Source organism: Triticum aestivum, chromosome 3A, assembly GCF_018294505.1.
Source record: "Triticum aestivum cultivar Chinese Spring chromosome 3A, IWGSC CS RefSeq v2.1, whole genome shotgun sequence".
Taxonomy (NCBI): Eukaryota; Viridiplantae; Streptophyta; class Magnoliopsida; order Poales; family Poaceae; genus Triticum; species Triticum aestivum.
In genome coordinates, this window is record NC_057800.1 from 51,162,023 (window position 1) to 51,186,360 (window position 24,338).

Sequence of the window (24,338 nt, forward strand, 5' to 3'; positions counted from 1 at the left end):
AGCCTTGCAAGCATTGCAACTAAATGAGTTAGTTGCGGGATGATGTATTACAGAACGAGTAAAGAGACTTGCCGGTAACGAGATTGAACTAGGTATTGGAATACCGACGATCGAATCTCGGGCAAGTAACATACCGAAGACAAAGGGAGCAACGTATGTTGTTATGCGGTCTGACCGATAAAGATCTTCGTAGAATATGTAGGAGCCAATATGGGCATCCAGGTCCCACTATTGGTTATTGACCGGAGACGTGTCTCGGTCATGTCTACATTGTTCTCAAACCCGTAGGGTCCGCACGCTTAAGGTTACGATGACAGTTATATTATGAGTTTATGCATTTTGATGTACCGAAGGTTGTTCGGAGTCCCGGATGTGATCACGGACATGACGAGGAGTCTCGAAATGGTCGAGACATAAAGATTGATATATTGGAAGCCTATGTTTGGATATCGGAAGTGTTCCGGGTGAAATCGGGATTTTACCGGAGTACCGGGAGGTTACCGGAACCCCCCGGGAGCTATATGGGCCTTAGTGGGCTTTAGTGGAAAGGAGAAAGGGGCAGCCCAAGGTGGCTGTGCGCCTCCCCCTTCCCCTAGTCCTATTAGGACTAGGAGAGGTGGTCGGCCCCCTCTCTCTCTTTCCCCCCTCCGCGAATCCTTTTCCAACTAGGATTGGGGGGGGGGATCCTACTCCCAGAGGGAGTAGGACTCTCCTGGCGCGCCTCCTATGGCCGGCCAGCCTCCCCCCTCTAGTCCTTTATATACTGAGGCAGAGGCACCCCAGAAACATACAAGTTGATCCACGTGATCTATTCCTTAGCCGTGTGCGGTGCCCCCAGCCACCATATTCCTCGATAATACTGTAGCGGAGTTTAGGCGAAGCCCTGCTGCTGTAGTACATCAAGATCGTCACCACGCCGTCGTGCTGACGGAACTCTTCCCCGACACTTTGCTGGATCGGAGTCCGGGGATCTCCATCGAGCTGAACGTGTGATCGAACTCGGAGGTGCCGTAGTTTCGGTACTTGATCGGTTGGATCGTGAAGACGTACGACTACTTCCTCTATGTTGCATCAACGCTTCCGCAATCGGTCTGCGTGGGTACGTAGACAATACTCTCCCCTCCCGTTGCTATACATCACATGATCTTGCGTGAGTGTAAGAAATTTTTTGAAATTACTACAAAACCCAACACATCTGATGATATCATCGTGGAGCATGTGGGAGCCAACATGAGTATCCAGATCCCGCTGTTGGTTATTGACCGGAGAGTTGTCTCGGTCATGTCTGCATGACTCCCAAACCCGTAGGGTCTACACACTAAAGGTTCGATGACGCTAGGGTTATAGGGAAAGTATGTACGCAGTTACTGAATGCTGTTCGGAGTCCTGGATGAGATCCCGGACATCACGAGGAGTTTCGGAATGGCCGGAGGTAAAGATTCATATATGGGAAGTCCTGTTTTGGTCACCGGAAAAGTTTCGGGTGCTATCGGTAACGTACCGGGACCACCGGCAGGGTCCCGGGGGTCCACCAGGTGGGGCTACCTGCCCCAGAGGGCTACGTGGGCCAAGTGTGAGAGGGGACGAGCCCCAGGTGGGCTGGTGCGCCCCCACCAGGTCCCAAGGCAAAGAGAGAAAGGAAAAGGGGGAAACCCTAGGCTCAGATGGGCCTAAGGCCCACCTAGTGGTGCGCCCCCCTCTCTCCCCCCTTGGCCGCCCCCTAGATGGGATCTAGGGCTGGCCGCCACCCCTAGGGACGGAACCCTAGGTGGGGGCGCAGCCCCTCCCCTCCCCCTATATATACTTGAGCAAAGGGGCAGCCCAACACGCGATTCAATCTCCCTGTTGGCGCAGCCCTACCCCTCTCCCTCCTCGTCTCTCGTAGTGCTTGGCGAAGCCCTGCTGGAGTCTCGCGCTCCTCCACCACCACCACACCGTTGTGCTGCTGCTGGATGGAGTCTTCCCCAACCTCTCTTTCTCCCCTTGCTGGATCAAGGCGTAGGAGACATCACCGGGCTGTACGTGTGTTGAACACGGAGGTGCCGTCTGTTCGGCACTAGGATCATCGGTGATTTCGATCACGACGAGTACGACTCCATCAACCCCGTTCACTTGAACGCTTCCGCTTAGCGATCTACAAGGGTATGTAGATGCAATCTCCTTCCCTCGTTGCTAGATTACTCCATAGATTGATCTTGGTGATGCGTAGAAAATTTTGAATTTCTGCTACGTTCCCCAACAGTGGCATCATGAGCTAGGTCTATGCGTAGTTTCTATGCACGAGTAGAACACAAAGCAGTTGTGGCCGTTGATTTTTTCAATTTACTTGCCGTTACTAGTCTTATCTTGATTCGGCGGCATCGTGGGATGAAGCGGCCCGGACCAACCTTACACGTACTCTTACGTGAGACTGGTTCCACCGACTGACATGCACTAGTTGCATAAGGTGGCTAGCGGGTGTCTGTCTCTCCCACTTTAGTCGGATCGGATTCGATGAAAAGGGTCCTTAGGAAGGGTAAATAGAAATTGGTATATCACGTTGTGGTTTTCGCGTAGGTATGAAATGTTCTTGCTAGAAACCTATAGCAGCCACGTGAAAAACTTGCAACAACAATTAGAGGACGTCTAACTTGTTTTTGCAGCATATGCCTTGTGATGTGATATGGCCAAAAGGATGTGATGAATGATATATGTGATGTATGAGATTGATCATGTTCTTGTAATAGGAATCAGGACTTGCATGTCGATGAGTATGACAACCGGCAGGAGCCATAAGAGTTGTCTTTATTTATTTATGACCTGAGTGTCAACATAAACGTCATGTAATTACTTTACTTCATTGCTAAAGCGTTAGCCATAGTAGTAGAAGTAATAGATGACGAGACAACTTCAAGAAGACACGATGATGGAGATCATGATGATGGAGATCATGGTGTCATGCCGGTGACAACGATGATCATGGAGCCCCGAAGATGGAGATCAAAAGGAGCAAAATGATATTGGCCATATCATGTCACTATTTGATTGCATGTGATGTTTATCATGTTTTACATCTTATTTGCTTAGAACGACGGTAGCTTAAATAAGATGATCCCTCGTAATAATTTCAAGAAAGGTGTTCCCCCTAACTGTGCACCGTTGCGAAGATTCGTTGTTTCGAAGCACCACATGATGATCGGGTGTGATAGATTCTAAGGTTCGAATACAACAGGTGTAAGCCAGATTTACACACGCAAAACACTTAGGTTGACTTGACGAGCCTAGTATGTACAGACATGGCCTCGGAACACGGAAGACCGAAAGGTCGAGCATGAGTCGTATAGAAGATACGATCAACATGAAGATGTTCACCGATGTTGACTAGTCCATCTCACGTGATGATCGGACACGGCCTAGTTGACTCGGATCATGTTTCACTTAGATGACTAGAGGGATGTCTATCTGAGTGGGAGTTCATTAGATGAACTCAATTATCATGAACATAGTCTAAATTGTCTTTGCAAATATGTTGTAGATAAATAGCTCATCTTGTAGCTCCCTGTTTCAATACGTTCCTAGAGAAAGATTAAGTTGAAAGATATTGTAAGCAATGATCCGGACTGGGTCCATAGTCCGAGGAGTGTCCTCACTGCTACACAGAAGGCTTACGTCTTTGATGCACCGCTCGATGTGCAAACCCCTACAACGTCGTCTGTGGATGTTGTGAACACCTGACAGGCACGTCCTGATGACTACTTGATAGTTTAGTGCACCATACATTATGGCTTAGAATCGGGATTCCAATGACGTTTTAAACGCCATAGGACATATGAGATGTTCCAAGAGCTGAAATTGGGATTTCAGGCTCATGCCCGTGTTGAGAGGTGTGAGACCTCTGACAAGTTCTTTAGCCAACAAGATGGAGGAGAATAGCTCAGCTAGTGAGCATGTGCTCAGAATGTCTGGGTGCTACAATCACTTAAATCAAGTGGGAGTTAAACTTCCAGATAAGATAGTGATTGATAGAGTTCTCTAGCCACTATCACTAAGCTACTAGATCTTCATGATGAACTGTGACATGCAAGGGATGGAGTTGATCCCGGAGCTGTTCGCGGTGCTTAAGACCATAAAAGGTAGAAATCAAGAAGGAGCATCAAGTGTTGATGGTTTAACAAGACCACTGTTTCAAGAAGGGCAAGGGCTAGAAGGGAAACTTCATGGATGGCAAACCAGTTGCCGCTCCAGTGAAGGAACCCAAGGTTGAACCCAAACCCGAGACTAAGTGCTTCTATTGTAAGGGGAACGGTCACTGGTATCGGAATTACCCCAAATGCATGGTAGATAAGAAGGCTGGCAACTTCAACAAAGTATATACGTGTTATTAATGTGTACCTCGCTAGTACTCCTGGTAGCACCTGGGTATTGGATACCGGTTCAGTTGCTATTACTGGTGACTTGAAGCAAAAGCTACGGACTAAACGGAGACTAGCTAAGGGCGAGGTGACGATGTGTGTTGGAAGTGTTTCCAAAGTTGATGAGATCACCATCGCACGCTCCATCTGCCTTCGGGATTAGTATTGAACCTAGATAAATGTTATCAGGTGTCTACGTTGAGCATGAATATGATTAGATCATGTTCATTGCAATACGGTCATTCATTTAAGTTAGAGAATATGGTTATTCTGTTTACATGAATGATACCTTTCATGGTCATGCACCCTATGAGAATGGTTCATTGAATCTCGGTCGTGGTAATACACATGTTCACGCCAAAAGATGTAGAGTTAATAATGATAGTACCACTTTATCGTGGCACTGCCGCTTAGGTCATATTGGCGTAAGATGCATGAAGAAACTCCATGTCGATGGATGTTTGGAGTCACTTGATTTTGAATCGCTTGACACATGCGAGCCATGCCTCATGGGCAGGATGACTAAGACCCCGCTTTCAGGTACAATGAAACGGGGAAGTGACTTGTTGGAAATCATACATGCTGATGTGTGTGATCCAATGAGAATTGAAGCGTGCGGTGGATATCGCTATTTTCTCATCTTCACTAACGATTTGAGTAGATATAGGTATATTTACTTAATGAAGCACAAGCCTGAAACGTTTGAAAAGTTCAATCGATTTTAGAGTGAAGTTAAGAATCATCATAACAAAAAGATCATGTTCCTATGATCTGATCAAAAGGGGATTTTCTGAGTTATGAGTTTGGCAATCACTTAAGACATTGTGGAATTGTTTCACAGTTGAAGCCACCTGGAACACCACAAGGTAATGGTGTGTCCGGACGTCGTAATCGAACCCTATGAGATATGGTGCGATCTATGATGTCTCATACCAATCTACCGTTCTCATTTTGAGGTTATGCGTTAGAGACAACTGCATTCACTTTAGATAGGACACCATCTAAGTCCGTTGAGACGACGTCGAACATTGGTTTGGCAAGAAACCAAAGTTGTCGTTTCTTAACATTTGGGGCTGCGATGCTTAAGGCTTCAGCTGGAGAAGCTCGAACCCAAAGCAGACAAACACATCTTCATAGGATACCCAAAGGTGACAGTTGGGTACACCTTCTATCTCAGATCCGAGGGCAAATTGTTTGTTGCTAAGAACGGGTACTTTCTCGAGAAGGAGTTTCTCTCGAAAGAATTGAGTGGGAGGAAGATAGAACTTGATGAGGTTGTCGAACCTTTACTTCAACCAGAGAGTGATGCAACATAGAAAGATGTTTTTTGTGGCGCCTACGTCTGTTGAATAGGAAGTTAATGATAGTGATCATGAAGCTTCGGATCAAGTTGCTATCGAACCTCGTAGGTCGACAAGGATATGTACTACTCCTGAGTGGTACGGTAATCCTGTCTCAGATATCATGTTGTTGGACAACAATGAACCTACGAGCTATGGAGAAGCGATGGTGGGCCCGTATTCTGACAAATGGTTAGAAGCCATGAAATTCGAGATAGGATCCATATATCAGAACAAAGTATGGACTTTGGTGGACTTGCCCGATGATCGGCAAGCCATCGAGATAAATGGATCTTTAAGAAGAAGACGAACGTGGGCAGTAATGTTACCGTCTATGAAGCTCGAGTTGTGAGAAAGAGTCTTTTCACAAGTTCAAGGAGTTGACTACGATGAGAATTTCTCACCCGTAGCGATGCTTAAGTCCGTCCGAATCATGTTAGCATTAGCTGTATTTTTCGATTATGAAATCTTACAGATGGATGTCAAAATAAGTTTTCTTACCAGTTTCCATAAGAAAAGGTTGTATGTGATAAAATAAAAGGTTTTGTCGATCCTAAGGATGCTAAAAGGTATGCTGGCTCCAACAATCCTTCTATGGACTAGAGCAAGCATCTCGGAGTCAGAATATATGCTTTGATGGAGTGATCAAAGCTTTTAGGTTTATACAATGTTTGCTAGAAACTTGTATTTACAAGAAAGTGAGTGGGAGCACTACAACATTTCTGATAAGTATATGTGGATGACATATTGTTGATCCGAAATAATGTAGAATTTCTGGAAAGCATAAACGGTTGTTTGAAGAGTGTTTTTCAAAGGAAGACCTGGATAAAGCTGCTTACATATTGGGCATCAAGATCTATAGAGATAGATCAAGACGCCTGATGGTACTTTCAAAGAACGCACACCTTGACATGTTTTTGAAGGAGTTCAAAATAGATCAGTCAAAGAAGGGGTTCTTACCTGAGTTGTAAGGTGTGAAGTTGAGTAAGACTCAAAGCTTGACCACGGCAGAAGAAAGAGAGAGGACGAAGGTCATCCCCTATGCTTTTGTCATAGGCTCTATACGGTATGCCATGCTGAAGTACTGCACCTGATATGTGCCTTGCCACATGTCTGGCAAGAGGGTACAAAGGTGATCTAGGAGTAGATCACCAGATAGCGGTCAAAATTATCCTTAGAGGAATAAGGAAATGTTTCTCGGTTATGGAGGTGATAAAGAGTTTGACGTAAAGAGTTACGTCGATGCAAGCTTAACACCTATCCGGATAGCTCTGAGTAGAGATACCGGATACGTATAATGGAGCAACAATTTGGAATAGTTCCAAGTGGAACGTGGTAGCAGCATCTATGATATGACATAAAGTTTTGCGAAATACATAGGGATCTGAATATGGCAAGACCCGTTGACTACAACCTCTCTCACAAGCATAACATGATCAAACCCAGAACTCTTTGAGTGTTTATCACCTAGTGATGTGAACTAGATCATTGAGTCTAGTAGACTCTTGGATGTTGGTCACATGGCGATGTGACCTGTGAGTGTTAATCACATGGCGATGTGAACTAGATTATTGACTCTAGTGCAAGTGGGAGACTGTTGGAAATATGCCCTAGAGGCAATAATAAATTGGTTATTATTATATTTCCTTGTTCATGATAATCGTTTATTATCCATGCTAGAATTGTATTGATAGGAAACTCAGATACATGTGTGGATACATAGACAACACCATGTCCCTAGTAAGCCTCTAGTTGACTAGCTCGTTGATCAATAGATGGTTACGGTTTCCTGACCATGGGCATTGGATGTCGTTGATAACGGGATCACATCATTAGGAGAATGATGTGATGGACAAGACCCAATCCTAAGCCTAGCACAAAGATCGTGTAGTTCGTATGCTAAAGCTTTTCTAATGTCAAGTATCATTTCCTTAGACCATGAGATTGTGCAACTCCCAGATACCGTAGGAGTGCTTTGGGTGTGCCAAATGTCACAACGTAACTGGGTGGCTATAAAGGTTCACTACAGGTATCTCCGAAAGTGTCCGTTGGGTTGGCACAAATCGAGACTGGGATTTGTCACTCCGTGTAACGGAGAGGTATCTCTGGGCCCACTAGGTAGGACATCATCATAATGTGCACAATGTGACCAAGGAGTTGATCACGGGATGATATGTTACGGAACGAGTAAAGAGACTTGCCGGTAACGAGATTGAACAAGGTATCGGGATACCAACGATCGAATCTCGGGCAAGTATAATACCGCTAGACAAAGGGAATTGAATACGGGATTGATTAAGTCCTTGACATCGTGGTTCATCCGATGAGATCATTGTGGAGCATGTGGGAGCCAACATGGGTATCCAGATCCCGCTGTTGGTTATTGATCAGAGAGTTGTCTCGGTCATGTCTGCATGACTCCCGAACCCGTAGGGTCTACACACTTAAGGTTTGATGACGCTAGGGTTATAGGGAAAGTATGTACGCGGTTACCAAATGTTGTTCGGAGTCCCGGATGAGATCCCAGACATCACGAGGAGTTCCGGAATGGTCCGGAGGTAAAGATTTATATATGGGAAGTCCTGTTTTGGTCACCGGAAAAGTTTCGGGTGCTATCAGTAACGTACCGGGACCACCGAGAGGGTCCCGGGGGTCCACCAGGTGGGGCTACCTGCCCCAGAGGGCTACGTGGGCCAAGTGTGAGAGGGGACCAGCCCCAGGTGGGCTGGTGCGCCCCCCCCACCAGGGCCCAAGGCAAAGAGAGAAAGGAAAAGGGGGAAACCCTAGGCTCAGATGGGCCTAAGGCCCACCTAGTGGTGCGCTCCCCTCTCTCCCCCCTTGGCCACCCCCTAGATGGGATCTAGGGCTGGCCACCACCCCTAGGGACGGAACCCTAGGTGGGGGCGCAGCCCCTCCCCTCCCCCTATATATACTTGAGCAAAGGGGCAGCCCAACACGCGATTCAATCTCCCTGTTGGCGCAGCCCTACCCCTCTCCCTCCTCGTCTCTCGTAATGCTTGGCGAAGCCCTGCTGGAGTCTCGCGCTCCTCCACCACCACCACGCCGTCGTGCTGCTGCTGGATGGAGTCTTCCCCAACCTCTCCTTCTCCCCTTGCTGGATCAAGGCGTAGGAGACGTCACCGGGCTGTACGTGTGTTGAACACGGAGGTGCCGTACGTTCGGCACTAGGATCATCGGTGATTTGGATCACGACGAGTACGACTCCATCAACCCCGTTCACTTGAACGCTTCCGCTTAGCGATCTACAAGGGTATGTAGATGCACTCTCCTTCCCTCGTTGCTAGATTACTCCATAGATTGATCTTGGTGATGCATAGAAAATTTTGAATTTTTGCTACGTTCCCCAACAACAAGTACCTTCGGAGACACATGTAGAGCACCTTTATAATCACCCAGTTACGTTGTGACGTTTGGTAGCATACAAAGTGTTTCTCCGGTAAACGGGAGTTGCATAATCTCATAGTCATAGGAACATCTATAAGTCATGAAGAAAGCAATAGCAACAAACTAAACGATCAAGTGCTATGCTAACGGAATAGGTCAAGTCAATCACATCATTCTCCTAATGATGTGATCCCATTAATCAAATGACAACTCATGTCTATGGTTAGGAAACATAACCATCTTTGATCAACGAGCTAGTCAAGTAGAGGCATACTAGTGACACTCTATTTGTCTATGTATTCACACATGTATTATGTTTCCGGTTAATACAATTCTAGCATGAATAATAAACATTTATCATGATATAAGGAAATAAATAATAACTTTATTATTGCCTCTAGGGCATATTTCCTTCAATATTGGTGTAAAGCGCATGAAGAAACTCCATGCTGATGGGCTTTTGGAATCAATTGATGCTTGCGAACCATGCCTCATGGGCAAGATGACTAAGACTCCGTTCTCCGGAACAATGGAGCAATCAACTGACTTATTGGAAATAATATATACTAATGTATGCGATCCGATAAGTGTTGAGGCTCGCAGCAGGTGTCATTATTTTCTGACCTTCACAGATGATTTGAGCAGATATGGGTATATCTACTTGATGAAACATAAGTCTGAAACATTTGAAAAGTTTAAAGAAATTCAAAGTGAAGTGGAAAATCATCGTAACAAGAAAATAAAGTTTCTACAATCTGATCGCGGAGACGAATATTTGAGTTACGAGTTTGGTCTTCATTTGAAACGATGTGGAATAGTTTTGCAACTCACGCTACCTGGAACACCACAACATAATGGTGTGTCTGAACGCCATAACCGTACTTCATTAGATATGGTGCGATCTATGATGTCTCTTACCGATTAATCACTACCATTTTGGGGTTATGCATTAGAGACAGCTGCATTCATGTTAAATAGGGCACCACCTAAATCCGTTGAGACGACACCATATGAACTGTGGTTTGGCAAGAAACCCAAGTTGTCATTTCTTAAAGTTTGGGGTTGCGATGCTTATGTGAAAAATTTCAGCCTGATAAGCTCAAACCCAAATCGGAGAAGTGCGTCTTCATAGGATACCCAAAAAAACTGTTGGTTACACCTTCTATCACAGATCCAAAGGCAAGATCTTTGTTGCTAAGAGTGGATCCTTTCTAGAGAAGGAGTTTCTCTAGAAAGAAGTGAGTGGGAGGAAAGTAGAACTTGATGAGGTAATTCTACCTTCTCCCGAATTGGAAAGAAGTTCATCATAGAAATCAGTTCCAGTGATGCCTACACCAATTAGTGAGGAAGTTAATGATGATGATCATGAAACTTCAGATCAAGTTGCTACCAAACCTCGTAGGTCAACCAGAGTATATTCCGCACCAGAATGGTACGGTAATCCTGTTCTGGAAGTCATGTTACAAGACCATGACGAACCTACAAACTATGAGGAAGTGATGATGAGCCCAGATTCCGCAAAATGGCTTGAGGCCATGAAATCTGAGATGAGATCCATGCATGAGAACAAAGTGCGGACTTTGGTTGACTTGCCCGATGATCGGCAAGCCATAGAGAATAAATGGATCTTCAAGAAGAAGACTGACGCTGACGGTAATGTTACTGTCTACAAAGCTTGACTTATTGCAAAAGGTTTTCTACAAGTTCAAGGAGTTTACTACGATGAGACCTTCTCACCCGTAGCGATGCTTAAGTCCGTCCGAATCATGTTAGCAATTGCCGCATTTTATGATTATGAAATCTGGCAAATAGATGTCAAAACTGCATTCCTTAATGGATATCTTAAAGAAGAGTTGTATATGATGCAACCAGAAGGTTTTGTCGATCCAAAAGGTGCTAACAAAGTGTGCAAGCTCCAGCGATCCATTTATGGATTGGTGCAAGCCTCAAGGAGTTGGAATATACGCTTTGATAGTGTGATCAAAGCATATGGTTTTATACAGACTTTTGGAGAAGTCTGTATTTACAAGAAAGTGAGTGGGAGCTCTCTAGCATTTCTGATATTATATGTAGATGACATATTGTTGATCGGAAATAATACTGAATTTTTGAATAGCATAAAAGGATACTTGAATAAGAATTTTTCAATGAAAGACCTCGGTGAAGTTGCTTATATATTGGGCATTAAGATCTATAGAGATCGATCAAGACGCTTAATTGGACTTTCACAAAGCACATACCTTGATAAAGTTTTGAAGAAGTTCAAAATGGATCAAGCAAAGAAAGGGTTCTTGCCTGTGTTACAAGGTGTGAAGTTGAGTCAGACTCAATGCCCGACCACTTCAAAAGATAAAGAGAAAATGAAAGTCATTCCCTATGCTTCAGCCATAGGTTCTATCATGTATGCAATGTTGAGTACCAGACCTGATGTGTGCGTTGCTATTAATTTAGTAGGGAGGTACCAAAGTAATCCAAGAGTGGATCACTAGACAACGGTCAAGAACATCCTGAAATACCTGAAAAGGACTAAGGATATGTTTCTCATTTATGGAGGTGACAAAGAGCTCATCGTAATCGGTTACGTCGATGCAACCTTTGACACTAATCCGGATGACTCTAAGTCACAAATCGAATACGTATTTTTATTGAATGGTGGAGTTATCAGTTGGTGCAGTTCCAAGAAGAGCGTCGTGGCTGGATCTACGTGTGAAGCGGAGTACATAGCTGCTTCAGAAGCAGTAAATGAAGGAGTCTGGATGAAGGAGTTCATATCCGATCTAGGTGCCATACCTGTGCATCGGGTCCAATGTAAATCTTTTGTGACAATACTAGTGCAATTGCCTTGGCAAAGGAATTCAGATTTCACAAGAGAACCAAGCACATCAAGAGACGCTTCAATTCCACCCACGATCAAGTCAAGGAGGGAGACATGGAGATTTGCAAGATACATACGGATCTGAATGTTGCAGACCCATTGACTAAGCCTCTCTCACGAGCAAAACATGATCAGCACCAAGACTCCATGGGTGTTAGAATCATCACAATGTAATCCAAATTATTGACTCTAGTGCAAGTGGGAGACTGAAGGAAATATGCCCTAGAGGCAATAATAAAGTTGTTATTTATATCTCCTTATATCATGATAAATGTTTATTATTCATGCTAGAATTGTAATAACCGGAAACTTAGTACATGTGTGAATACATAGACAAACAGAGTGTCACTAGTATGCCTCTACTTGACTAGCTCGTTAATCAAAGATGGTTAAGTTTCCTAGCCATGGACAAAGAGTTGTCATTTGATGAACGGGATCACATCATTAGAGAATGATGTGATTGACTTCACCCATCCGTTAGCTTAGCACTTTGATCGTTTAGTTTACTACTATTGCTTTCTCCATAACTTATACATGTTCCTATGACTATGAGATTATGCAACTCCCGAATACCGGAGAAACACTTAGTGTGCTATCAAACATCACAACGTAACTGGGTGACCATAAAGATGCTCTACAGGTGTCTCCGATGGTGTTTGTTGAGTTGACATAGATCGAGATTAGGATTTGTCGCTCCGTGTATCGGAGCGGTATCTCTGGGCCCTCTCGGTAATGCACATCACTATAAGCCTTGCAAGCAATGTGACTAATGAGTTAGTTACAGGATGTTGCATTACGGAACGAGTAAAGAGACTTGCCGGTAACGAGATTGAACTAGGTATTGGGATACCGACGATCGAATCTCGAGCAAGTAACATACCGATGACAAAGGGAACAACGTATGTTGTTATGCTGTTTGACCGATAAAGATCTTCGTAGAATATGTAGGAACCAATATGAGCATCTAGGTTCCGCTATGGGTTATTGACCGGAGATGAGTCTCTTTCATATCTACATAGTTCTTGAACCCGTAGGGTCCGCACGCTTAACGTTCGGTGACGATTTGTATTATGAGTTTATGTGTTTTGATGTACTGAAGGTAGTTCGGAGTCTCGAGTATGATCACAGACATGACGAGGAGTCTCGGAATGGTTGAGACATAAAGATCGATATATTGGAAGGCTTGTTTGGACATCAGAATGGTTCCGGGTGAGTTCAGGCATTTACCGAAGTACCGGGGGGTTACCGGGACCCCTCGGGGAGTATATGGGCCTTAGTGGAAAAGAGGAGAGGAAGACCAAGGTGGAGGGCGCGCCCCCCTAGCCCAATCCGAATTGGGTGGGGGTCGGCCCCCCTTCCTTCCCTTTCTCTCCCCTTTCCTTCTCTCCTACTCCAACAAGGGAAAGGGGGAGTCCTACTCCTAAGTAGGACTCCCCCCTTGGGCGCGCCATAGAGGGCCGGTCCTCCCCCTCCTCCACTCCTTTATATACGAGGGAGGGGGCACCCAGAGACACACAAGTTGATCTCTTAGCCGTGTGTGGTGCCCCCTCCATAGATTTCCACCTCGGTCATATCATTGTAGTGCTAAGGCAAAGCCCTGCGTCGGTAACTTCATCATCACCTCATCACGCCGTCGTGCTGACGAAGCTCTCCCTCAACACTCAGCTAGATCTAGAGTTCGTGGGACGTCACCGAGCTGAACGTGTGTAGATCGCGGAGGTGCCGTACCTTCGGTGCTAGGATCAGTCAGATCATGAAGACGTACGACTACATCAACCGCGTTGTCATAATGCTTCTGCTTACGTTCTACGAGGGTGCGTGGACAACACTCCCCTCTCTCGTTGCTATGCATCACCTAGATGGATCTTGCTTGTGTATAGGAAAAAATTTAAATTACTGCGTTCCCCAACAAAATTACCATACATGGATATTCCCCCTTCAGTGTTGCCAACAATCATGTTGAAAAAATTGAACTCTGTCCAGGATCCTTTTCCCGACCATAGTGCTTTGGACATTGGGGGGACCAATGATTCTTTGCATTGCAAACCCAACAATGATCCTTCTCTTTGTCCTTAGTTTGTCCCCTTTTGGCCTTGTTCTTGAAGTTGGTATTCCTGGAGACTACATTCTTTCTTTGAACTCATGGCATTTTTCTGCACTATATCGGGTAGCAAAATGTCCCTCTGCTCCTTTAGCTTTTGTGTGCTTTGTCCTTGCCTTATCTTCAACATCCAAAAATCCAATGAGAATCTAGATATAGATCTCTTGTCTTTGGTGTTTCAGAGAAGTGGCAAAGTTCATCCACAAAGGAGATAGCTTAGCAACAATGCTCCCCAGAACAAACTTGTTGGGCAACACGCACTTAGGGAATGTTTGGTTCATGGGAAAGCGCTCGCCTTGCCCAGCCAAGCAAGAAAGCCAGTGATTTGTTTCTTGGGAAATCTCGTCTCGTTGCCCATACTTTCCAGATTTCCTTCGTTTTACCAAGCGAGCCGATTTGGCTAGCCTCCGACGGCAAGGCAAGCCTTGGCTAGCGAGGTTAACGGGCAAAGGAACCAAGCAAACCTGTAATGAGCTCGAGTTCGTTTGCCATCCACTGCAGCTCATGAGTTTGTTCGACCACAAAAGGGTTCTCAACCATTCTTTAACCATCTAAATACTCTGCAACACATAGTTCACCACCGACATCGATGGTGCCACGCTTGGATTCAAGTGCATCCCACTGTTCTTTTGCATTCTGCATATGTAAATATGCATCAACCAAAATGTTACCCAATACACTAATGAGATCACCCACAAAGATTATGGTGGCTCCCAAGAATTGTTAGAAAATTAGGCATATTGTGATTAAGCTTAATCCATATTAGCATCATCATAAGATTACTAATAGGGCATAACGCATACGACATACTAGGTACATCTAGCACTACGCATATGGAACAATGACACATGTCAACAGAGAGAGGGTCAGAATTCACCGAAAGCTCTAGTGCAACAACATTCATCGGACATGGTGCTGAAGATGAGGTGAACACCTGCCATAGAAGAAGTAGTCGAAGCAGGCGGACGAACATCAGGAAAGTAGTCAAACTTGAGCGAGCAATCGCGCCAAGACGCTCCTCGAAGACCGTATGACCCTCACCCATTGTAGGTTCTCAATAGACGCCGTTTCAGAGACCTGCTCTCACAGACGACTATGCATGCATTCGCTAGAGATGCACCTCAACACATGAAACTCGGCTAGAGTGTGTTCTATCTACAACTGTGTTTGTTCTGTGTAGCCTCTCTCCTTTGTTTTTTTCCTTCTACATAGAGACGATGTGTGGGATAGTGTAAAGATGCAACTGACACAGCGTGGAAGAACTCTTTGGAAGTATAAAATGTGTCTATGGTAGTATCGACACATACAACCAAAATTGTATCACTGGTCCACTCCTAAGCAAAAATTTAGTTCTTCCAACAAAGCGCACAACATTAGCCCGAACTCAATTCACGCGACGCGTGGTGTGGCGTGAAGCGTTGAAGGAGCAGTATAACAACTAGCATTTTTATATTGGTGCTACTCTTCCTCAACTTGTAATACGGTACTAAATATACACGCTTGAGATGCAATTCAAATGCCCATTAAAATTTTCGAGTTTTAACTGTTGAGGTACAAAATATAGTGGGCAGACGCCCACAAAAAAGACAAATCAGACGTGAATAGTGTGATTTTCAAAAGTTTCTCTAAGACATCCAAAAATTGTTTGTTTTGCCACGAGCACCTCGAATGTTCAAACTTCACAAAATTTTGCACGGAGTTCATGCACATGAGCATCTTGCACCATAATTTTTTTTGAAATATTTTGTATTTTTTCCCTTCAAAGCATGGTACTGTTCATGCCCGGGCACCAAATCGCCTCTCTCCAGCTTGGTTCACTAAACTATTACCGACATCAACCTACAAGAGGCGCACTTGCGGAATCGATGTTAAGTAGAGACTCGGGTAGATGCAAAGCTCAGGAGGAAGAATCTCCAAACCATCATGAAGATCCCAAGCCCGACGATCGAGCACTCAACTTACACATTGCTGGATTTGTTTTTTCTCTTCTTCCTCGAGCGTGATCGTCCTGCGCTCCTGCTCAAAGGTCGGTCGCGGAGCACGAACTAGCCGCCCGCCCGTTGTACTACTCCGCGACCTGACCGTCCACGACTAGACAGGTCACTTCTTCTCTCCCCCATTGACGCCTCCGAGAGTTTTGTATTCGGGGCAGTTAACTGCGCACGTTCCCATGCACGTTACGGGCGAGCATAGTTTAGCTGGCCGTCCCACTGGCGTCTCCCCGGGACAGTACAGCCTCCCCCTTCTTCCCCGCGCGCCATGTGATTTCCCTTCCCCACCTCCTCCTCCCCCTCCTCGGCATCGATCTCCACGTAAAAGATCTCTCCGATCTGCACAAAGGCTACGGCGCCTCCTCCTCGTAAGCGCGCTGCCCGCATTAATTCCCGCTTGGTTAACTTAGCCGACTATAAAGCCGGGCCCGGCCATGGGCGAGCCTCCTTGTACCGGGGCGCAGGGTCAAACACTCCATCCTCCTCGCTGTTCGCAAATCTGATCGACGCCGCCTGCGACCTTGCTGACATTGTAAGTTTTAGGGGGGGTGGGGATCGTCGATTTGCTCCATCGACTTGTTGATGGTTGCCCATCTTGCTCTGCAACTGCTTTTAACCTTTTGTTTTCTAGTAGTTTCAGAGATCCGGAGCTTGGCCACCTACCTCTGTCGCCATTTCTTTACTAACTTCTGTTCATCCTTTGCTGCTGTGTCCAGATCCAGCATTTCTTGATCGATCAGCTCTCAATAGTTTCTTATTTCTGATCCACATCCATGCTCACGCTGTGCATCTAGGTTATTGTTCTGACGGTACATGTCCATGTCAGTGACATGATCCCCTGCTTTTTCATGCGCAGAAATGGGGTGTGGCGCCTCGGTCCCCAACGGGAAGGGCCGGAAGCGCCGGAGCGTCGTACAGGAGGTCGCCGTGTTCATCCCGACCATCCGTGTCCCGGTGGCCACCGACGTGGTCCAACCGCTCAGGGGACTGGTTTCCAAGGAGCTCGTCGATCGCCTCGCGACGCTCCGTTCCAACGTCGTCGCGCTGGCTGAAGATATCTGTATGTTGATCATCACCTTCACCGTTCTTTGTCTTTCCTGGTTAACTTACCGGCCATTTAGATTACTTGACTAATGACGAGTGAGTACTGAGTAGTAAGAATTATGTGCCTATTATTTTTCTGAACTGTTGAATTTGTATGAAGATCATGGGGATATGTCGGCTGTCTCTGAACTGCAACGCGCCCTTGAGGAGTACCTGCCTGTTGTTCTTGGATTAACAGCCAAAGGTCTGAACTTCAGCCTATCCTTTATGTGAATTTTAAGTTAGTAGTACTCAATCGCTATTGCTTTTTTGCAGAGAGCCGTCTTGAAGCATCTGTGCAATTCAGCTGGAGGACCATAGACGATGACCAGGTGAGAGTCTATAAAATTCATGCCATACTTATTGGTTGATCAAGAGCTGATGAGAGGGGGTTTCATCCAGGAGTGCTGTCTCGCGAGCGCATGGTACGAAGTACTTTCTGTTGTCCACATGATGGCGATGCTTGCGCTGTTTGAGACAAACCTCAAACTCATCCCGAGAGACGGCCAAAATGGAGCTGAAAAGAAGGTATCTGAAGGTCAGTTCCATGTATCTACGTTTGATTCAAAGAGACAACACCACTTATGGAGTAGTACTCTTTGCACAGTGATTTTTTTGTTGCTCTGTTCTGTTTAAACTCACAGTGAAATTAATGAAATGGCCTCTTTTTTTGCACCTACTAGATTCAAAGAAGGATGTTGTGGACTCATTGCTCAGGGCATCAGGGTGCTTAGACTACTCCGTGCATCACATACTTGTTCAAATACCTGCACAAATTAAGTATGCACAAAACCTGTGACCAGTTATCAACTTTTACTACTACCACTACCATTGATCAAGTACTCACTTCAGCTCACCTTTGAATTACAGGAAGAGTTTTCCTAGTTACCTGCAGGAAGGTATGCTTGAGGCCATCTCAATTCAGTCTTTGGCTCAGGTACTGTATACTTCAAATTCTGTTTAGATATACATATTCACAATGTGAAGCCAAATTTGCTTATACTATATGATTCTAAAAGCGATCCTTATACTTTACCTATGATGGAAAACAGTGTGTAGAGATACAGCTAGGATTGGCTTCTGAGTGTGAAAAGGCGACGTTGTCGGTGAAGAGGCGGCTAGCCTGCGAGCAAGTCAGCTATTTTTCAAAGGTCTTCTATTCATAACCAATCTCATAACCATAGCAAGTTTCATCAGCATCTTTCATCTTTTTCCTACTGAACTTCTTTTCATACTGGCTTCCTGCTCTCCCCGATTCCACAGGCTCACTACTGTCTGTCAGGATGCGACACGAGCGACTCGTATGGGAAGAAGCTTCTGCTCTTCCTCAAGTGGAAATGGATGGACGCCAAGGTTGCCCGAATAACAACTCAAACCCTGAAGCTTCTCATTTGTGATATTATTAACACAATGTTCCATCTCATCACATTTCAGGCAGTAGCATATTACTACCATGCTCTAGTGCTCGACAAGGGGAGCGAGCCGACCAACCATATAAGCGCGGTCTGCTGCCTCTCTGCAGCTGATGACATCCTTGCAGAGAGCAAGAGGGCTTGTCTGAGCTTTTGCCTGGCAAATCCCATCACAAGGTCTGACTGAGAGTTCTGCAAAGATAAACCGTCAGTAATATTGAACTGAATAGAAAGTTAGACATGACACATTCGTTTTTTGATTGAATGTAGGGTGCCTCCTCCTTGGGGCATCATGAAGAACATGCACAAGAAAATTCCAGATGTCGCGTACAAGAAATTCCAAATATATGGGCATCTTTTCGAGCAAGACAAGAAAAGGTAAGTTAAGTCCTCCGGTATCAAGAGAGAACTCTACATTTGAATATGACAGATTCCAAAGTTAAAAGCTTCTTCAATTTTTCAAATACTTTTTATAGCATAATTTCAAATACTTTGACCCAAGGACACGCATGAGAAGCCATTTGTGCATCTTTTTTTTGTTAACTTTGGTGTTACACCTCCCCTTTCCTGGTGCAGTGCCCTTCAATCCTTGCCCGATCTTCCGGAGTTTCCGCTGTCGCTGAGACCCGAAGACTACGAATTTCCGGGCACCGATTCGATCTGGGAGAATGTTGATTGCCAACCCCAGATTCAGAGCCTCAAGGAGCATCTGGAGGACGACCCAGAAACAGAGGATTCAAAATAGTTCAGGCTCCCGAATGCTTCATTGTATTGTAATCCAGAAAATTAACAGAACTTACACAAGTACTACTAGTTGCAACTTGTAACATGCATGCATAAGGCAGAACAAAATTGAAAACAGAATAGTAGCTGTGCAAGTGAAAATTACTCCATCTGATTGTAAATGTAAACCCTTGGGTGTCTTACAGAAGAACCGATAATTGAGCTTTTGCTCCGGTAGCATGTCATGACCAGGCAGTTTTGTTTCGCTAACTGGAGTGTAAAGCATCAAAAGAAGTGTAAAGCGTCAAAAGAAGAGCACAAAATCCCGTAAAATAGATCCATTGTTCCTGATCCTAAGTACCACTAGGTACCACCGCACATGCGTAATCATAAAAAAAAAATTCAGTAACCGTAGCTTGAAATCATAAAGTTTAGGCTACCATCGCAATGAACGAATAACAATTGAACTTTCAAGAATTCAATTATGATAAGGTTGGAAAAAGCGTAGTCGAAAGTGAGGCAGTTGGCCTTAGCCTAGCGCCTAGGTGGCACTTCAGCACCCTAGGCGAACGTATAGTGTTTGGCTATAAGTATTTGGGTTTTATATGTGTATCGATATTGATTTAGATCATATAAGTGAGTAAACTACCAATTTTTACCATTGTATTATGGCTCAGTTGGTATCTTTGTGCAATATGGTCTAATTTATTGCTTGAGTGGACAATTTCATGTTTGCCCTCCTTAGAGTTTTGCTTATGCTCTAGGCAAGGCGTTTGGTCGTTGCGTAGCGCCTAAGCGTGCTTAAGCGTCTCCTAGGCGTTGCCTTTTCCAACAGATTTATGATGGCTTTTGTTTGGCCTCGCATCTACTGATTCTCAAATTCTAGATCTTCCTAAATTAGAATCTCAAACAAACACATCGGATTCTGTTGACACACGAACACGTCACGTGTACCCTCGACACCGGGGGTGATGCACAGCAGCTCACGTCGAAGGAGAGCCGACCGACAGCGCGATACGCAAGACAGTCAGCGGGCGCTTTTGCAGACCCGAAACCCCGCACACCCAGGAGGGACCCCGTCAGGGAGTGCGGCGGCTATGGGCTGCCCTAGGTCGATTCGCTCGCCCCTAGAGCATCGGGATTCGCGGCTCTCAAACTCGAGAAACAACGAAGAACGAGAGAGAAAAACGATGAAGAGATAAAACGAGATGAAAAAATAGTATATTGATTTATCCGATTGTGTGTTGTTCAATCGGCCGTCACCGCCAACATATATAAGAGGCGGCTGGACTTCCCGTACAACATAAGGATTCATCTAGGCTTTCCTTACATGAAAAATTACATTAATTCACGTCCTAGAGTAGTTCCAGTCCAACTCGAATTCAGTCTGAATCTGGCCCAAACTTCTGTCTTCCTCCTTGTGCGGGCCGTCAAGTTTGCATATGACCTCGGATCAAGATGGCCCAAATATTAAATTTGTGCGTCTCGACGAAACGAGCCACTAGTTAACGAGCACTCCTTCGGGAGTCTCATAACGATCAGCGCCACTCGGGGCGTTCTCAGCCATTCACCACGTGTCACGTTCTGGTCGCTTCCTTCGGATTTTGTTTTTCTTTTCGCACGCGTTTTCGGCTATTTAAACGGTTTTTTCTGGGTTTTTTCGACATTTTGGTTTTTCACCGGTCTTCCTTAGCTTATCGACCAAAGAAAATTGCGCGAAAAAATGCGTTTTCTTTTTTTCCTTTCACAAGAGTCACGGTTTTGCTTTCGTTGAGAGGCATGGTTTTGCTTTCGCGAGAGGCATGGCCGTGCCTCTCGGAAATAGAAAAAAACGCATTTTTTTCTTTTTTTTCCTTTCGCGAGAGTGACGGTTTTGCTTCCGCGAGAGGCATGGTTGTGCTTTCGCGAGAGTCACGACCGTGCCTCTCGAAAATGAAAAAAAACACTAGGTTTTGTTTTTTTTCTTTCGCGAGAGTCACGGTTTTGCTTCTGCGAGAGGCACGGTTGTGCTTCCGCGAGAGTCACGGCCGTGCCTCCCGAAAATGAAAAAAAAACGTGTTTTCTATTTTTTTTCCTTCGCGAGAGTCACGGTTTCGCTTCCACCAGAGGCACGGGTGTGCTTTTGCAAGAGTCACGCCGTGCCTCCTCGGAAACGAAAAAAATTGTGTTTTTTCTTTTTTTCCTTCCACGAGAGTCACGGTTTTGATTCCGCGAGAGGCACGGTTGTGATTTCATAAGAGGCACTGGCGTGCCTCTTTCGGAAAGGGAAAAAACTCGTGCTCCTGATTCGGTTTTTTTGTGAAAAACAAAGTTTGTCAAAACCTATCAACATGGGATCTAGTTTTGAAAATCTCGACGCGAGGAATTCAACGGTGAAAACGGTTTGAGATTTGGGCACACGATTTGAGAGATAAAATGTTTTGAATAAACAGATCTACGAAAAAAGGGAAAACTCTCAGGTTGCAACAAGTGGTGCACTGTGTGCCACTTGTCGCAACCTGGGGAGTTGGAGTGATCTTTGCAACGAATAATCCTCAACTAGTGATTTCGACAACTCTTATGTTGATCACTTTTCCAAACAAGGCCATCTTGAATACTCTATGAAGCCATCTTTAACCTTCAGTCGGACTCGGTCTTGCAGCTAACTGTATTGTCCAAGTATCGTAGTGAATTTGCAGGCCGTATACTATCTCAAATGATGACGACTCCAAAACCAAAGTTTACCGTGTTGACGATACGCACAACTTCCATGTTGAACACTTTTCCATCCGAGGTCATCTCGACAATCTTTCGGGCACATCTTCAGCTTCTGGTTGGAGCACTCGGATCTCACTCGGATCGTCCAACTGGACTTTTTCACTCGGACGGCAACTTTCACTAGGACGGCAACATTTCACTCGGAAGACAAATCTTTCACTCGGATGACTATATTTTCACTCGGAAGGCAATCTCTTACTCGATCGGCAAGTTTCACTCGGAGGACTATATTTTCGCTCAGATGATAATAAGTTCACTCGGATGGCAAACTTTCACTCGATAGGTAAGTTTTCACTCGTATGGTAAGCTTTCCACTCGGATTTCCTGACTGAAAACACAATCTGATCTTGATTTGTCTCACCAGGTCTCATACGACCTCGGATTGAGACGAATTATATATGAAAATCGGTCGGCTTGACGAGACAAAACTTTCCCTGTTGAAGGTTTTTCGATGAAAGGCCTTCTTGAGGGACAGAGTGTCTGGTACCTCGCGCCATATTTCTGTTTAAGTTCGTTCTGCAGTGTATTGTCTCTAACTTTTACATACGAACTCGGATTGAGATGATTTATATATCAAAATATATTGCCTCGACGAGACGAAGACAATTACTTTAGAGTGCTCCTTCATTTGAGGTCGTCTTGAAGGCATGATCGGCTGAAAACCACTCGGAACACTGAATTCTGTCACTCGGAGTACAATTTCAATCCCTAAGATGGGTTCGGATGACGATAACCTAAACATCAAAGTGAAGGAAATATGCCCTAGAGGCAATAATAAAGTTATTGTTTATTTCCTTATTTCATGATAAATGTTTATTATTCATGCTAGAATTGTATTAACCGGAAACTTAGTACATGTGTGGATACATAGAAAACAGAGTGTCACTAGTATGTCTCTATTTGACCAGCTCGTTGAATCAAAGATGGTAAAGTTTCCTGGCCATAGACATGAGTTGTCATTTGATTAACGTGATCACATCATTAGAGAATGATGTGATTGGCTTAACCCATTCCGTTAGCTTAGCACTTGATCGTTTAGTATATTGTGCTATCTCTTGAGCACTGCGTTGGTTTTCCTCGAAGAGGAAGGGATGATGCAGCAAAGTAGCGTAAGTATTTCCCTCAGTTTTTGAGAACCAAGGTATCAATCCAGTAGGAGGCTACGCGCGAGTCCCTCTTACCTGCACAAAACAAATAAATCCTCGCAACCAACGCGGTAAGGGGTTGTCAATCCCTACATTACGAGAGTGAGATCTGATAGATATGATAAGATTTGGTATTTTTATGATAAAGATGCAAAGTAAAATAAAAGCAAAGTAGAAAGCAAATGAAATAACTAAGTATTGGAAGATTAATATGATGAAGATAGACTCGGGGGCCATAGGTTTCACTAGTGGCTTCTCTCAAGAGCATAAGTATTCTACGGTGAGTGAACGAATTACTGTTGAGCAATTGACAGAATTGAGCATTGTTATGAGAATATCTAGGTATGATCATGTATATAGGCATCACGTCTGAGACAAGTAGACCGACTCCTGCCTGCATCTACTACTATTACTCCACTCATCGCCCGCTATCCAGCATGCATCTAGAGTATTAAGTTAATGAAAACAGAGTAACGCCTTAAGCAAGATGACATGATGTAGAGGGATAAACTCATGCAATATGATGAAAACCCCATCTTGTTATCCTCGATGGTAACAATACAATACGTGCCTTGCTACCCCTACTGTCACTGGGAAAGGACACCGCAAGATTGAACCCAAAGCTAAGCACTTCTCCCATTGCAAGAAAGATCAATCTAGTAGGCCAAACCAAACTGATAATTCGAAGAGACTTGCAAAGATAACTAATCATACATAAAAGAATTCAGAGAAGATTCAAATATTTTTCATAGATAGACTTGATCATAAACCCACAATTCATCGGTCTCAACAAACACACTGCAAAAAGAAGATTACATTGAATAGATCTCCACAAGAGAGGGGGAGAACATTGCATTGAGATTCAAAAAGAAAGAAGAAGCCATCTAGCTAATAACTATGGACCCGTAGGTCTGAGGTGAACTACTCACACTTCATCGGAGGGGCTATGGTGATGATGTAGAAGCCCTCTGTGATCGATGCCCCCTCCGGCGGAGCTCCGGAACAGGCCCCAAGATGGGATCTCGTGGATACCAAAAGTTACGGTGGTGGAATTAGCGTTTTGGCTCTATATCTGATCGTTTGGGGGTACGTAGGTATCTATAGGAGGAAGGAGT

At 44.8% G+C, this 24,338-nt stretch overlaps 1 protein-coding gene across 2 annotated transcripts; it reads left to right on the forward strand.

Moving 5' to 3' along the window:
- Window positions 1-16,316: 16,316 nt before the first annotated feature.
- On the forward strand, window positions 16,317-19,561 carry LOC123057836 (uncharacterized). 2 transcript variants are annotated; one of them, XM_044480717.1, is made up of 12 exons: window positions 16,317-16,471; window positions 16,960-17,163; window positions 17,308-17,391; window positions 17,463-17,518; window positions 17,589-17,724; window positions 17,870-17,966; window positions 18,057-18,123; window positions 18,239-18,337; window positions 18,450-18,539; window positions 18,621-18,775; window positions 18,869-18,976; window positions 19,175-19,561. In XM_044480717.1, the coding sequence occupies exons 2-12, from the start codon at window positions 16,962-16,964 to the stop codon at window positions 19,341-19,343; spliced, it is 1,263 nt and encodes a 420-aa protein (XP_044336652.1). In that variant the 5' UTR covers window positions 16,317-16,471; window positions 16,960-16,961; the 3' UTR covers window positions 19,344-19,561. The 2 variants fall into 2 exon arrangements, with proteins under 2 accessions (XP_044336652.1, XP_044336651.1); XM_044480716.1 differs by having other exon boundaries at window positions 16,323-16,635.
- Window positions 19,562-24,338: the final 4,777 nt, after the last annotated feature.